This window comes from Seriola aureovittata, chromosome 6 (assembly GCF_021018895.1).
Source record: "Seriola aureovittata isolate HTS-2021-v1 ecotype China chromosome 6, ASM2101889v1, whole genome shotgun sequence".
Lineage (NCBI taxonomy): Eukaryota > Metazoa > Chordata > Actinopteri > Carangiformes > Carangidae > Seriola > Seriola aureovittata.
This window is the reverse complement of record NC_079369.1, coordinates 23226644-23240378: the sequence shown is the minus strand read 5'-3', so window position 1 is coordinate 23240378 and position 13735 is coordinate 23226644. Positions and strand designations below refer to the sequence as shown.

The 13735-nt window shown below is 39.1% G+C and overlaps 1 protein-coding gene and 1 non-coding gene across 4 annotated transcripts; both read left to right on the top strand.

Moving 5' to 3' along the window:
- Positions 1 to 48: 48 nt before the first annotated feature.
- Positions 49 to 120, top strand: trnah-gug (transfer RNA histidin (anticodon GUG)). Its single transcript has one exon. It is a non-coding gene; the product is annotated as a tRNA-His (tRNA).
- Positions 121 to 3065: 2945 nt separating this feature from the next.
- On the top strand, positions 3066 to 13640 carry depdc1a (DEP domain containing 1a). 3 transcript variants are annotated; one of them, XM_056377736.1, is made up of 12 exons: positions 3066 to 3217; positions 4259 to 4524; positions 4663 to 4795; positions 5038 to 5162; positions 5401 to 5531; positions 6175 to 6222; positions 6581 to 6718; positions 7148 to 8134; positions 9306 to 9478; positions 9730 to 9906; positions 10900 to 11106; positions 11982 to 13640. In XM_056377736.1, the coding sequence occupies exons 1-12, from the start codon at positions 3170 to 3172 to the stop codon at positions 12117 to 12119; spliced, it is 2571 nt and encodes an 856-aa protein (XP_056233711.1). In that variant the 5' UTR covers positions 3066 to 3169; the 3' UTR covers positions 12120 to 13640. The 3 variants fall into 3 exon arrangements, with proteins under 3 accessions (XP_056233711.1, XP_056233710.1, XP_056233712.1); XM_056377735.1 differs by having other exon boundaries at positions 7127 to 8134; XM_056377737.1 differs by lacking the exon at positions 7148 to 8134.
- Positions 13641 to 13735: the final 95 nt, after the last annotated feature.

The window sequence follows — 13735 nt, the reverse complement described above, 5'->3', positions numbered from 1 at the left end:
TTAATTATTCCTCAGGTATCACGACGAAAATTGTCCGAAGGATAGCTCGCCGTGATCGTATAGTGGTTAGTACTCTGCGTTGTGGCCGCAGCAACCCCGGTTCGAATCCGGGTCACGGCATTTTTTGTTGAGAACACACATTTCCCTCAATACAAGTCTTGACAGATAGAAATTACCCTGAAAATAGACCTTATTAGATAATTGTTGACTGAATCTGCAGTGTTAAATTACATGCAAAACATCTGTGTTCAAAATTTAACTATTTCTTTGCCAGAATTAATAACTTTTAATTATTCTACAAACTGATGTAGGTAAAATCTTTAGTCTGCCAAGCATGAACAGAGTAACCTCCCCATGGAGCTTTGGGCAAAGATTTATTGTTGGACCCCTATACTGACTCTCACCACATGTTTCATTATTTTCCCAGACACCCACAAACCAAGCTGAAATGATTTGTTGATTAAAAGATAAGTCGATTGACAGAAATTAGTTATTTATTGTTTGTTTAATCAGTTATTTAGGTAAGTAGTAAGTAATTTTAAGCAAAAATGTAATTGCACAAACCTATATAAAATAGTATTTGTATTGAGTATTTACAATATTTATGAAAACTATGACAGTTAACTCAACATTTTCAGGTTTATGATTATTGGTCAGACAAAACAAAAGCCGTTTATGTCAGCTCGGGATGCAGGGAACTCAGGGAACACCAAAGCAAATTCCTTGTATGTTGAAAACCTACTTGGCAATAAATCAGATTCCGATTCTGATATTGGTGGACATTTTTCACTATTTCCTGACATTTTATACACTGGATGATCAATCAGTTAGCGAAGGAAATAATTGTCAGATGTATTGATAATTGGAAGGATTTACTGATAATGAAGATAGTTGGTTACAGCCTTACATTACACCTATGATTGATAATACTCCCTTTCCATTGGTTTTCTGTTTGTTAATTACGTGATAAACAAAAATAATGGAAGAAATCTAACAGCAGAACTTTATGATTTAGGCCTTGAATCTAGATTTTCACACAGAATCACTTCAGTGGTGCAAATTTATAACAGCTTTAACCAATTTATGTTGACCTAAATTAAAGTAAACCCAGGGCTTTTGGGGAAATTCTTATACATGATTCAATGATAATAATAACTTATTTATTATTTACTTTTATTCACTTAGCACTTGTCAAAAGTAATTTGAATTACTTTAAATACTGCTAGGTAGCTTGTAAATTTGTAGTGGAGTAAAAAGTGCAACATATGCATCTGAATTGTACTGGAGTAGAAGTAAATGTACTTAATAACTTTTTAACTCTGCACAGATCTCAGTTTTCCTTCTATAAATATTCCATACATGAAAGGAGTGGCTAGAGATTTTCAAATGGAAGATACTCGTGATGGCCAGCTGGGGGCAGCCTTGCTCATGTGTTCAGTATTAGTCCAAAATGTATCATCCCAATGTATCAATCAAAGCCCTGTATTGTATTCAAGCTTCATGTGTCATCTCTTGCAATAGATATTGAGGTATGAGTATTGTGAATAATGAAAATGACTATAATACAGTGTATATTAGTGCCAGTCAGATAAATATACAAAAAACATGATAATATGTATAATGTATAATATGTCAACAGTTTATTATCTGTATTATTTATACTTATTTATTTTTCTATCCTTTGTCTGTGTATTACATTTTGTGGATAGGCTACTCTACTTTTTACTGAGTCTTGATGTGTACCACAGCACAACTACCACAGCAAGTGAGATTGAATTCACACTCAAATAGTTTGGCCACATCAGTTTACAGCAGTAAACTGGATTTATAGATGTTAGAGTACTGTTTGCAGAATTAGCATGTCTATAGCAGTGGCCAGAGTTGGACCCACCTCCCACTATCTGTCCCTTTGGGAATGTCTCAATCCTCCACCGTCTTTTTTTGTCTGACCCTCACCACACTCTCTTTGTCTGTTAAGATATGCTAATGTAATTCAATGTATTTGTGAATACAAGACTTGACTCCCTAGTTGCCCTGCTGACACTGCAGCTCCAGCTCCCTACTCTGACAGGCAAACCAGAGCACACACACAGCAATGATTAAAATTTTGGTTATACACATAAGGTTGGTTCAGCTTGAGCAGGGCTTTTAAGGGTAGTTTACTGTGTGAGTGTTGATGATGACTGAGGTCAAATGAGAAAAAAAAAAACTTTAGTTGGACTATTAACTATTATAGTCAAAAGAAGAGTTTCTCTTATTAATGGATTATAAGTGATCTATACAGCATTAGTAAATTATTTGTTATACAACAGTTAGTTCTGACCGAGCAATTTGATTAGACAAGAGGCATTCCATGACAGCAATGGGACTTTTAACTACATGTATCACTCCGCTTTACAGGTGTTCTTTTTACCGTTAATTTGGATTGCATTAACGGTCGTTGTAACAAACATTGCACCGCAAAGGTGAATATATTTTCAGAAATAACATTTGAATTACATTATCTACGGTCGTCAGAATAGGATGAAGGGGACGAAAGAAGCCTAAAAACGGCGCACACCTCCAGGTGCGCTCAAATGAGGACGTTAGGTCACGAAACTTTTAATGTATAGCTTAGCAACAGTCCAGTACCAGTCCAATTGCTAACTATTGTTACCTATTACCTATTACCTGTTACCTATTGTTAAATATTTGTGTTGGTGTTGCCAAATACATGATGAAATAAACAAAGAAATTATTATCTGTCGTTGCTTATTACTGTTAACTAATATGGCGATGGTAGAACTGTTGTATTCGACCGAATCACAGCCGCGCTGAAATTCAGTACACCATCACCCCCCCTTGTGTGACATTGCTTAATTAATCATTCATAAAGCCATGCATTACAACCTTTAAACCCTTTACAAATGGTGCCTTGCTGCCTCACTAATTGTTTTGATCCTCCACCCTCTGCAGTTCGAGGCTGGTCATGTGACCCTCGCGCCGTCCAATCCCGTGCGAGAAAATGTCAGCTCGTAATTTTGAACAGACTGAGAGCAGCGAGCCGCAGCTGAGTTTCAGCAGAGCTGGCAGCACAACATCGATAATTCCCATCCCCGAGTAATGGATATTTTTACCTCCTCTCACATCGGATGAAGTGAAAATATTAGCGCTTTCTTTAGTGATAAGTATGAGTTCTCATATTATCACCCCTGGACCGTACCGAGCCACAAAACTGGTAAGTTTTAACGTTGACCGTTAACTAGCTAAAAGCTGGCTAACAGCTAATTTATGTGGAAAATTGCAGTCAACAGTACATTAGCTAACAGTAACAGACCTTACACTTTCTTGTGGGGTTTTTTATTGAATGCGATAATTTAATTTTATCATTATTATTCCTACAACTTAACCCAGCTACTTATGAGTTCAGTTGCCTAGTATATGACTTTTCCTCAACGCTTAACTTAAATGTGTTTCAAACTTCCTAGTTATATCCCAGGCCAGCGACTCGTTAGTGTTTTAACCGCCCTCTATTTTGTAAACGTTTTACACGCCTCATTTTTACACAGATAGTTTTTTAAATCTTCAACCACAATCTAAACTCATCCTTACTGTGGTTACTGTCAGATCTAAACTCATAATTAAACTAATAAAACAGAAAGCCACTGTACAGTAAGTCAGAATGTGAACAGAGATAAGTATGATAAGTGTAACCAATATGGGTTAATATGTCTTGGTTCAAAGGGCTGCAACAAAATTTTAATCGATTGATGATTGCTCATTTCTGCAAAATGTCAGAATATAGTAGAAAACCCCCCTCACAGTTTCCTGGTTCAAGGACAAGCAATCTGATGTCTTTCTCCCAACTTAAAATGTGAAACCTATATGTATCAATTTATCATCAAATGCATAAAACAAAAAAATGGCTAAATCTGACATTTTAAAGACTTGAAACAGCTAAACCTGAAACATAGTAAATTAATTGATTAGTCAGATAGAAAAATAATATAACAATTTTGATAAATGGTTATTTTGTCAAGCAGAAATTGATGAGTCTTTTTTTTATTTGGTAGTTTTGAGGCTTTTGGTCTAACAGAACGAGACTTTCTCTTTCTGTAGAGCAACTTATTTTTGGCAAATTTCCATAGACTAAACAATTAATAAAAAAATAAATAACATGCTGATTAATCAATTATAAAATTAATATTCGGTTGGAGCCCTAGTCAGCTTGATGTGGACAGCTTAGTCAATACTAAACTCTATCTCTGACATCTTTCAGTGGAATGAAGTCACGCGTCTGTTTCGGGCTGGCATGCCTCTTAGGAAACACCGCCAAAACTTCCGGCACTACGCCTCCTGCTTCACTGCCTCTGCTGCTGTGGAGTGGCTGCACCAGCTGCTCTGTAGCAACAGCAATTTTGGCCCTGATGTCACCAGGCAACAGACGGTACAGCTCCTGAAGAAATTTCTGAAGAACCATGTGATCGAAGATGTGAAGGGTCGCTGGGGCACTGAGGATCTGGAGGACAACAATTCACTGTACAGGTTGGTAGGGTTTTGGAGAAACTTGCTGCAAAATTATTGAATAAAGGAGAAGATTAAATCTAGAAATCTTGAAAAATGGATGTTGATTGTGTTCTGCCACACCAAATGACACACTCCTTGTCCTCCCTCTTTCCCCAGATTCCCATCCACTTCTCCTCTTAAACCATTTCCCCGCCCAGCCCCCGGCTCCATAAAGAAAAGACCTTCATTCAGGGACAAAGAGGGTTTCTTCAGGTTTAGGAGTATCAAGAAGAACGAGAAGGAGACACAAGTGAGCTGGAGTGGATATGAATTTTTGTATCAGTCTTCTCATATGTACATTTAAGTTTGAAAATTGAATGCATACTATCATTTATACATCATATATCAGTCATACACAGTCTGTCATTAAGACAGGTTTAGACAAAATGCCTGCTTTTGGTGGCAGTTTGAAAGTATGGTTTAAAAAGAGAGGAAAAGATTATGTATTATCTATTATGTAACATTGGTTCATTTTTTATTTGTCCCTTTAAGGAGAATGTAGATCCTTCCCTCCCAGCAGAGGAAGAGAATCAGCCAACAGGAGAGCAGCAGCTGCTGAGACGAGAGCTGACAGTAGAAGACGAACAGGACATCTGGAGAGACATCACCCTGACCCAGTATATATGCATACATTGAGCTGAAAGCCTTTTTACTTTTTCTGTTACATACACCTTTACGGCATGGCTTATTTTATTTTTCATGTTGAAATCACAAGTATGTTCTTATCCTTAGATTACCTGTAGAATAATGAAGGAGAGCAAATCTGGCCTAAGACACGAGCAATGACTGATGTCCAGAAAGTAGATGAATAGGACGATTTTCTTGTCTAACTAATGCTTATGTGTTGTGTTTCAGCCTGCAGAGGATTCTAGGTGTTGCATCTCTTGATGAGGTTTTAAACCAGCGTTACGTAAACCCACAGAACATCATCCATAATATGACCAAAGTCAACAAGCATGGAGTGGTCACGCTGGATGACAAGACCAGTAGGTTTATAAATTTGCAAAATAACATTCACATCAGCATCCAGCAAGCCTAAAAAATCATCATAAAGTGCGATGGTAGTTAAAGGTCCCATATTTGACACTTTTCTGGTGTTGTATTTGAAGTGTTGAGATATATAAGAAGATATATTTGTGGTTTTAAGAACCAAAAACCATCTCAGTGTAGTTTTACACATTCTCTCTCAGGCTTCTCTCTGGAGCTCTAGTAACATGTTGGCAAGCAAATCAGAAGAGAGGCTCTGAGTCTCTCTTCTGATTGTCTGACTATTTTCTGAGTGATCGAAAAAAAACTATAGCAGATTTCAGGGAAACACTCAGAGACACCAAATCCTGCAAGGCTGGATGGTGGGTCGAGGTGAGCAGAGCTTGGGGTATGGCTGTGAGTGATGACATCACAAAGTTACAGAAGTCCTGATGGCTTGTTTCAATACTTTTTAAAACAGTATTAATATAGCTTTATGATAAAAAAAAAAAAAAGACATGGGAATCCCACTTTATAAAATATGAGACATTTAACTTTGTCTTCCTCACAAATATGAGCGTTTGACCACATGCCTTAGACTATTGGAAACAGTACAATATACAGTAACTGGTGACCAGTCTAATCTGTCAGTTATCTCTCTAGATGACCTTCCACACTGGGTTTTGTCTGCCATGAAGAGCCTGGCCAACTGTGAGTAGCAAACTACAGATGCCTCTGCATGTCCTGCATGAACATTGCTAAGAATTGTTGCTAACAGTTGGGAAAAATGTTTTTTCCTATTTGATGCATACTTTTCCAACGCCTACATTTTGACATAAATGCCTTTGGAGAACTTTACATGCTGCAGTTTCTTCTAGGAATCCCTGAATGCAACATTCAGTAAAATAAGCACTTTGATATTTTGAATTCTCTGCGAAGTTAGAAAATGAAAACTTCTACATACTCGTACATACTTTGTCTTGGGTTTATGAATGTAATTTGAGAAGTGTAAGCTTTATAATATCCTTCACTCTCATGATAGCTGCAGTATCCTGCTGTTAATTTCCAGGGCCAAAGTACGACAGCGCACAGCCGTCATATCCCGGCTTTGAGAGAGATGTCTTCAAAACAGTGTCTGATTACTTCTACAGCCTTCCACAGCCGTTACTCACATACGAACTGTATGAACTGTTTATCAACGTCCTAGGTAAGTGGGCTACTTCCTGTTACTCCCAACCAATAAAAAAAGCAGCTAACTCGATGTCCTTTGTAGAAGCCACTTGTTGTGTTACAGGGAAATGATGCTCAAACAGAAATTTCAGGATCTTGTTTTGTCAGTCATGTTGACATTCTGTTTCCAGTAAGTGGTTGTCTGGTTTGACCTCTAACAGTGCCTTTTGACCCCTAACAGAGGTTTTGGTTGTTGTCACTTCGGTTCTTGCGCTCTCTGTGTTTTTGTGTATGCTTGTTATGTGTCGTCTCTGACCAACTGATGATTCTGTATGTGCAGTAAAGGTTTAAACTAACGAAACCCTCTCCCTCCTCTCTACTGTCTGCTTGCATTGACACTCTGCCTGCTCCGCTTGGCCCTCTCTGCCTTTGCATCTGTTCTCAGTGTTTTGTGGGTATGTTGCAGCACCCACCACACACCAACGTGGGAAACGCAAGAAGTCTGACCTTCCCTCAGTCCCCCCTCCAGCCAAGGCATCATTTCGCTCAACAGAGTGTCTCCTCCTGTCACTGCTCAGACAGGGGACATGTGATGAGACAGAATCGCCCATGAGAGAGGTGCTTGGTGGGAAACTTAAGTCACGGTTGGCGGCACTGAAAGGAGGTGGTGCAGGTGACTGTCAGTTAGGTGGCAGCTGCCTGAGCCTGAGTACAGTTGTTTCCACGAGACGTCAAACCAGGAGTTGCTCACTGGAAACCATCCTTGATGACTCTGCCACTCTCACCCGGCAACAGCTGTTCCTGTCCAATGACAGCCTGGCTTCCTGCGCCTATGGCAACAGGAGTCAAGATGACAGTTCTGCCATCACAACACATTACAGTCATTCAGACATTACATCTTCATCCAAAGCGACCCCTGTTTCTAGTGAAGACGCCCCAGGAGGTACAACCAGAAACCGACTGTCTGCATTTTCTATGGCTGGACTGTCAGTCGCACAGAGGTCGCGTTCCTTGCGGCCACTCAGTGTAGGCAGCTGTTTGGACATTGTCATAGAAACCAAGGAGGAAGATGTCAAAGAGACCAAGTGGCAGGGCCGAGCAGCCAGCTGCCTCAATATAAACACTCCTGCAGACCAGCAGCACTCCTCCTCAGCTTCACACCCTCCCTCGTTGTCCTCCTATCATCCTTTCTCTTCTTCCTATCACCCTTTCTCCTCCTTCTCTTCAACTGCTATGGCCAAAGTACAAGGGTCTCATGCTACTACAGGACCCAGTGGGCCTAGACCCGCCTCCAGTACCTCTAATCTTTGGATGCTTCCTGCCCCTGCTGTTGTCCGGCGCTGCCTCAGCTCTCTGGATGTATCCAAGCCATCGCGACCTGTTTCACTGTTCAAACCTCCTGTCTGTGTGCCCACCAGCAGCTCCCAGCCCCCTCAACCCAAACCTGAGCACAGTAAGACCCTCTCCCCTCTACCTGTCTGTCTGCTTGTCTGTTGATGCCTAATTATGCTAACTCCATCTAACATCTAACCACAACTAGTATGCATGGTTTCTACTCAGTTTTAACCTAGAAATGCTGTTTAAATCAAAGGATGAAGCTGAGATTTGAGTTGAAGAGTTGCAGAAAATTATGTCACTTTTTGGTCGTCTGAAGCTCTGGAAAACAGATTATTGGTGATTGAAAAATAGGTACAGTTATGGTGGTCGTGATGAAAGAGGCGCTGAAAGAGCACGAGAGTTTAGAAACTATTTGATGTTTCCTGGATGTACAGATACTGTATTGTTTAAGAAGCTAAGAAAAACAAGTGTCTGAACACAAGGTGTTGGCATAGTGCTGTTATAATAATTAATAATAAACCAGGTAATCCTGATCTACAGCCTCCAGCATTGATATCTCCTGGAGCTTCAGATGCATTCATAAAATATGATACAGGAATAATGTTGAAAATGCAAAAACTCTATTTTGTTTTTATCCAGAAAATGTTTCTTTGATTATATTCAAATAATGCATATCAAATCAAGGACTCTGTCCATGCTCACTAACTGCACTGGTGGCTGGAAGATGAGAATACTGGTAGAGTCACCACAACTTACCGCCCAGCCACCAATAGCAGCACATGTTCAGTTAGCAAAGGGAGCCTATCTTTGTACGTTGTGAAGAACATTTTCTACTGTGTGGCAAATATCTATTTTCAACATTCTTCTCATAACATATTGTATGAGTGTATCTGTGAGTGAAATATCTGAGGCGATATCCATGCAGGACCATGATGTCCTAGAGCAAAGCTATGAACTGGGATGTTTTAGTTTGCATACTACATTACATGTTACTTTTGTAAATTTTACCTGACTCATTTTGCACCATAGCTGTAGTTCATTAATTTTGTCATCCATCCATCAATCCATTCATCCATCATTTGTCTGATCTAGTGAATGTGATGTAGCAGTGATGGATGAATGTGGTCAAGAAGAGTGGGTCTACCGTTTATTTTTTGTTGTTTTGTTATGGATTGCATTTTGGAATTCACCTTCCTCTGTGATCATTACTATGTAACTGTGTGTGTGTGTGTGTGTGTGTGTGTGTGTGTCTCTGTGTGTGTGTATCTGTGTGTCTGTGTGTGTAGGCCTTCCCCAGCCTCAGTGTGAGCGTGTAGCCATCGAGGCCCTGCAGCTTTGCACCCTCCTGCTCCCCCCGACCTCCCGCAGGAAGTTGCAGCTCCTCATGAGGATGATGTCACGCATCAGCCAGAACGTGGACATGCCTCGCCTCCACCCCGCCATCGGCACCAGAACGCTGGTGAGGAACTAAACTGTTGTGACAGTCTTGTAGAACTAACGAACAACATACGCGTTTGTTTCCTGTAGTAGTTATTTAAATCTCCTGGGGATCAGTGACATCTTACTGTAGTCAGTCGCAGTTATTAATTTTATTTATTTTTTAATCACATTTAGATTTTTCTTTACATATATTCATTTATGTGGCTTTTTTTCAACCGTGTGTCCTCCTTCACCTGTCTCTCTATCTGTTTTCTGTCATTCTTGTTTCAGATGGTTCATACCTTTTCAAACTGTGTCCTCGGCAGCGCTGAGGAGTGTGATTTGGACGAGCTGTTAGCCACAAGGCTGGTGTCATTTCTAATGGACCATCAAGAAAGCATCCTCTCAGTTCCTGAGTACCTGCGCAGTGCTATCAATGATCACATACAGTATCTGCGCACAGTACAGGTACACCTTTAAACTGTTGCAGTATACTGTATGCGTCCTGTGTGCATATGGACAAATGATAATAACGTTTAGTAAAAGTAAGAGCAAGTGAGCTCAAAGTCTTTACTTTTCGCACTGTACGTACTGTACGTCGTACTTTTAGAAAACACTTAAATGAATATTTTTCTATGAAGATATTCACACATCCAAATGTCGTTAGTTATGATCATCCTAACGTTTCAGTCATTGGGATGATCATTAAATTGTGATGCTGAGCAAAAGCAGTGTGTGTGATATTCTTAATCGACTTCAATGACTGTTAAATTATCTTACGATTACAAGTTATTCAGTGACCAGTAATCAACAATTCTGCTGTCAACTGAATATAAAACAACTGAGCCAGACTCACTTGACACTTTTTACATCCGTGGAGTTGACTAAAGAGGAGTTTTACATCACCTTTCTTTTTTTCTCTCTTTATTAGCTTTTAGAGTAGAAAAAAAAATAACAAAATTAAAAGCATATGAACATGAAGACCTTTTTTAAGCATGAAGAAAAAAATCATGCATACTTAGACTAGAATGTGTTTAAGGTGCATGTTTACACAAAGTTTGGTCTGAAGGTTGAGACATGAGTTATAGTTTTTGTCCAGTTCTGTATCTTCTTGGGCTCTTAAGTCGAAAGTCATTCTCTCCATAGCATAAAGATTGAACACGGTCCATTCAACAACATTAGGTATTTCTTTTTTTCAGCCATTTCCTCATCAGAGATTTCTTATAAGCCATCAATAGAACTTTCTTTCTCTCTAATTTAATCAAGTACATCATCTCAAAACTCTAACTCTGGTTAGAAACCACTTTCTAACTTTGGTTAGAAAGATAGTTTCCAGGATGCTGTGAATTTTACTCCAAAAGGGAGCCACAGAGGAGCAACTCCAAATGTTTGAAAATGACTCACATCTTTATTCCTACAAGAGCTCCATTTTTTTTTTTTTTTTAACTGTTCTGACGGCAGGTCCCCATCGATGGTGTTTCTGATATTGATGCCGGCGATCCAGTTTGCGCCCCAGTGCCTGTGTTTGCGTTCTGCCGTCAGATAAGCGGTGCTGAGTTTGAACAGCAAAAGCTGGCATCTTCCCAGAAGGCCATGGAGGAGTTACTGGAGATCCTGCTGACAGACCAAAACATCACTGAGAAGGACAGACGCAAGAAACTGAAGCAGGTAACAAAATGCTCCTCTAATGCTTAGTCAAAAGTTATATTACTATTTTCACACAGTGCTCAATTTAACTGAATATAGCAGGAAGTGTGTGTTACAGAATCAAACCGACATTGGATTTTAAGCAGATGTTTATAAGTGAACTTTTTTTTTTTTAATCAGAGAATGATTTCAGCTGATATTTGTTTTTCCAAGATAACAAAAACATTTTTGATCCCTTAGATTTGATTATTAAAGAGTTGTGACCAAGATACAGTATGAACTAAGCGCAATTTCTACCGTAGAAGAATTCACTTCACATTCACAGCTTCACTTAAATTTCTTGTTACTTATCAGCCAACATATACGCTGATACCAATATATCTGCTAATATCGACCTGTTTGTCAGCCCAGTTGATTAATCAGCTACATTTAGCTTGGCAGTTTTAACAACTTCCTTTTCATAAGGTGTTGATGCTGGATGGGTATCTGTCTTTTGTTGATATCCAAAATAAGTCATATTTGCCCCAGGTACCAGTCTGTCTACCTGTAAAGTCATTTTGCTGACATTTGTTTGTAACTTACTATCGAATTGTCATTCATAATATTTTTGCAGTATTTTCAGATGTCTTCAAATTCAGAAATTCTGAGTTTCAACTAGGAAAGAAAGTAATGTATATTTTACTCAATATATTAACCTTGCTGCAGTGATGTAGACATTTACTCCAGGGCGTGTCAGTACACTGTGACATCACAGCTGGCTGCAGTTACATGTGCAAAAAAGTACCCGGTGAAACTGAACTTCAAATCAGAAAAGCCATTGACATGCTGCTTTTCAGATGGAGTTTAAGGCCCACATGCACTTGCATCATGAGTTTGATCATCTCTGTTTCTTTTAGTTTCAGAAGCAGTACCCAGACATCTACAGTCGTCGGTTCCCCCCCTCAGACAAGGAGAGCAAGACCGACAACAAGCCAAAGATTAAACCTCCCCTCATCAACATCAAGAAGACCAAAGCTTTCAGCATCAGGAACTAAACTAGCCAAGTGTCATCGGTGTAGAAGCCACAGTCATTACATCATTTTTGCTGCACTATAACTGCACTGACGCTGCGCTCCTGAGAGATTTGTAAAAAACGTTCTCCTCTCTTTGCAGCCATTAACTTTACATTGTTACATTGGAAACACTGTTATTCCTTTTGTGTCACGTGAATGGGGTTATAAGAGAGTTAGTGCAGGCTGGGAGACTTCTACAATGGTTAATGTGTGTATTCATGTTGTTTGTATGTTTGTGATGTGTGTTGACAGCTTAGTAAGATGAAGGCAGGTGGACAGACAGTAGCTCCTTAGAGCAGTTCACATTAATTATTGTGTTCACGTATAACATGGTTTTATGAAGCAGGGTTTTTTTGTTAAATGTTTTTTGTGTTTAGTGAGATCTGTTTACCCATTTCCTTCTCACCCCACCTTCATTCTCTATTGCTAGCTAATATAATACTGACGTGTGTGTGTGTGTGTGTGTGTGTGTGTGTGTGTGTGTGTGTGTGTGGCTTCAGAGTGCATTTTGGGAGAAATATATGCAATTCTGGGATCACCTCTCCACATGGGAATAACTAGATTATAGATTAATTTATAAGTGATGAAACTGGGAGTAGTGTTAGAAATATCTTTGCTTGAAGTCTTTTTGTCATGTTAACCATGTTTTTATAGACTTAACTAAATGTTTTATATCATAGATTCTCAAGTTTTATTTGAAATGCTTGTTAGTTTTGAACCTTCTCTTTTTCTCAAATTTTATGTCTTGTCATTCTTGTCTTTTGCCTCTAGGGTTTTCTATTGCTTTCATTTGTGTGTCTGTGTGTGTGTTTGTGTGTGTGTGTTTTTTGTTTTTTGTTTTTTGTTTTTTTTTTAATGTTTTTTAGGTTTTCCGCAAGAGAGATCTTTTGAGTTTCATAATCTCCAATTTTTCATGTTCAACTCAACTTTCATAGTTCTTGTTTGTGTGTTTCGTCTTGAATACATCCCTGGTTAGTTTATTGGATAGAGCAATGATTTGCACTGGGTTTAGGCACTGTGAATGGCAAGCAAGCTAATGTCAATCATCAGAATTGTTAATTTATACATATTTAATGCATGTTAGACACCCTAAAGAAGGTTTCACCAGACATCTGTCATATTTTGGGGAAATGGTTGCTACGGCTAATACTTAAAGTCTCATGAGATTACAATGAGAGTAGTTGATGGCTAGTGGCATCCATTCATTTTACCAATGGATTTTAAGGTGACGTGCAGCAAAGAACCCACATTATGTCAGGTGTTTGAGGAAACTAAAACTTGACTCAAAATGCCAAGCTTTGTTTTTATGTCTTAGGCTGTATGAAGTATTAGTTCTATCTGATGTATGTGTATTTGTCTATACCTCAGATCAAATGGTGTGTGTGTGTGCATGTGTGTAACCATGTACGCACTCAGCAGTGTTTTTGGCAAAGACCTTTACAGGGGAATGTATATTATACACTTCCTCTACATTGTTTACTATGCAAAGTCCTGGGAAATAAACTTGTTCAGTTGTTCTGTTTGTATGGCTTAGTCCCGTTCTCTATTTGTGATCGTGTGTGCGCACCTTGCTGTAACAACTGCAAGTTTTAAATGAG

Bases quoted from the DNA above. Each gene is read 5' to 3' on its own strand.
- depdc1a (XM_056377735.1), top strand. From the start codon at position 3,170: ATGAGTTCTCATATTATCACCCCTGGACCGTACCGAGCCACAAAACTG. The intron at 6,719-7,126 runs GTAAGTGGGCTA...ATCTGTTCTCAG, and splicing joins ACTGTTTATCAACGTCCTAG to TGTTTTGTGGGTATGTTGCA. The intron at 8,135-9,305 runs GTAAGACCCTCT...CTGTGTGTGTAG, and splicing joins TCAACCCAAACCTGAGCACA to GCCTTCCCCAGCCTCAGTGT.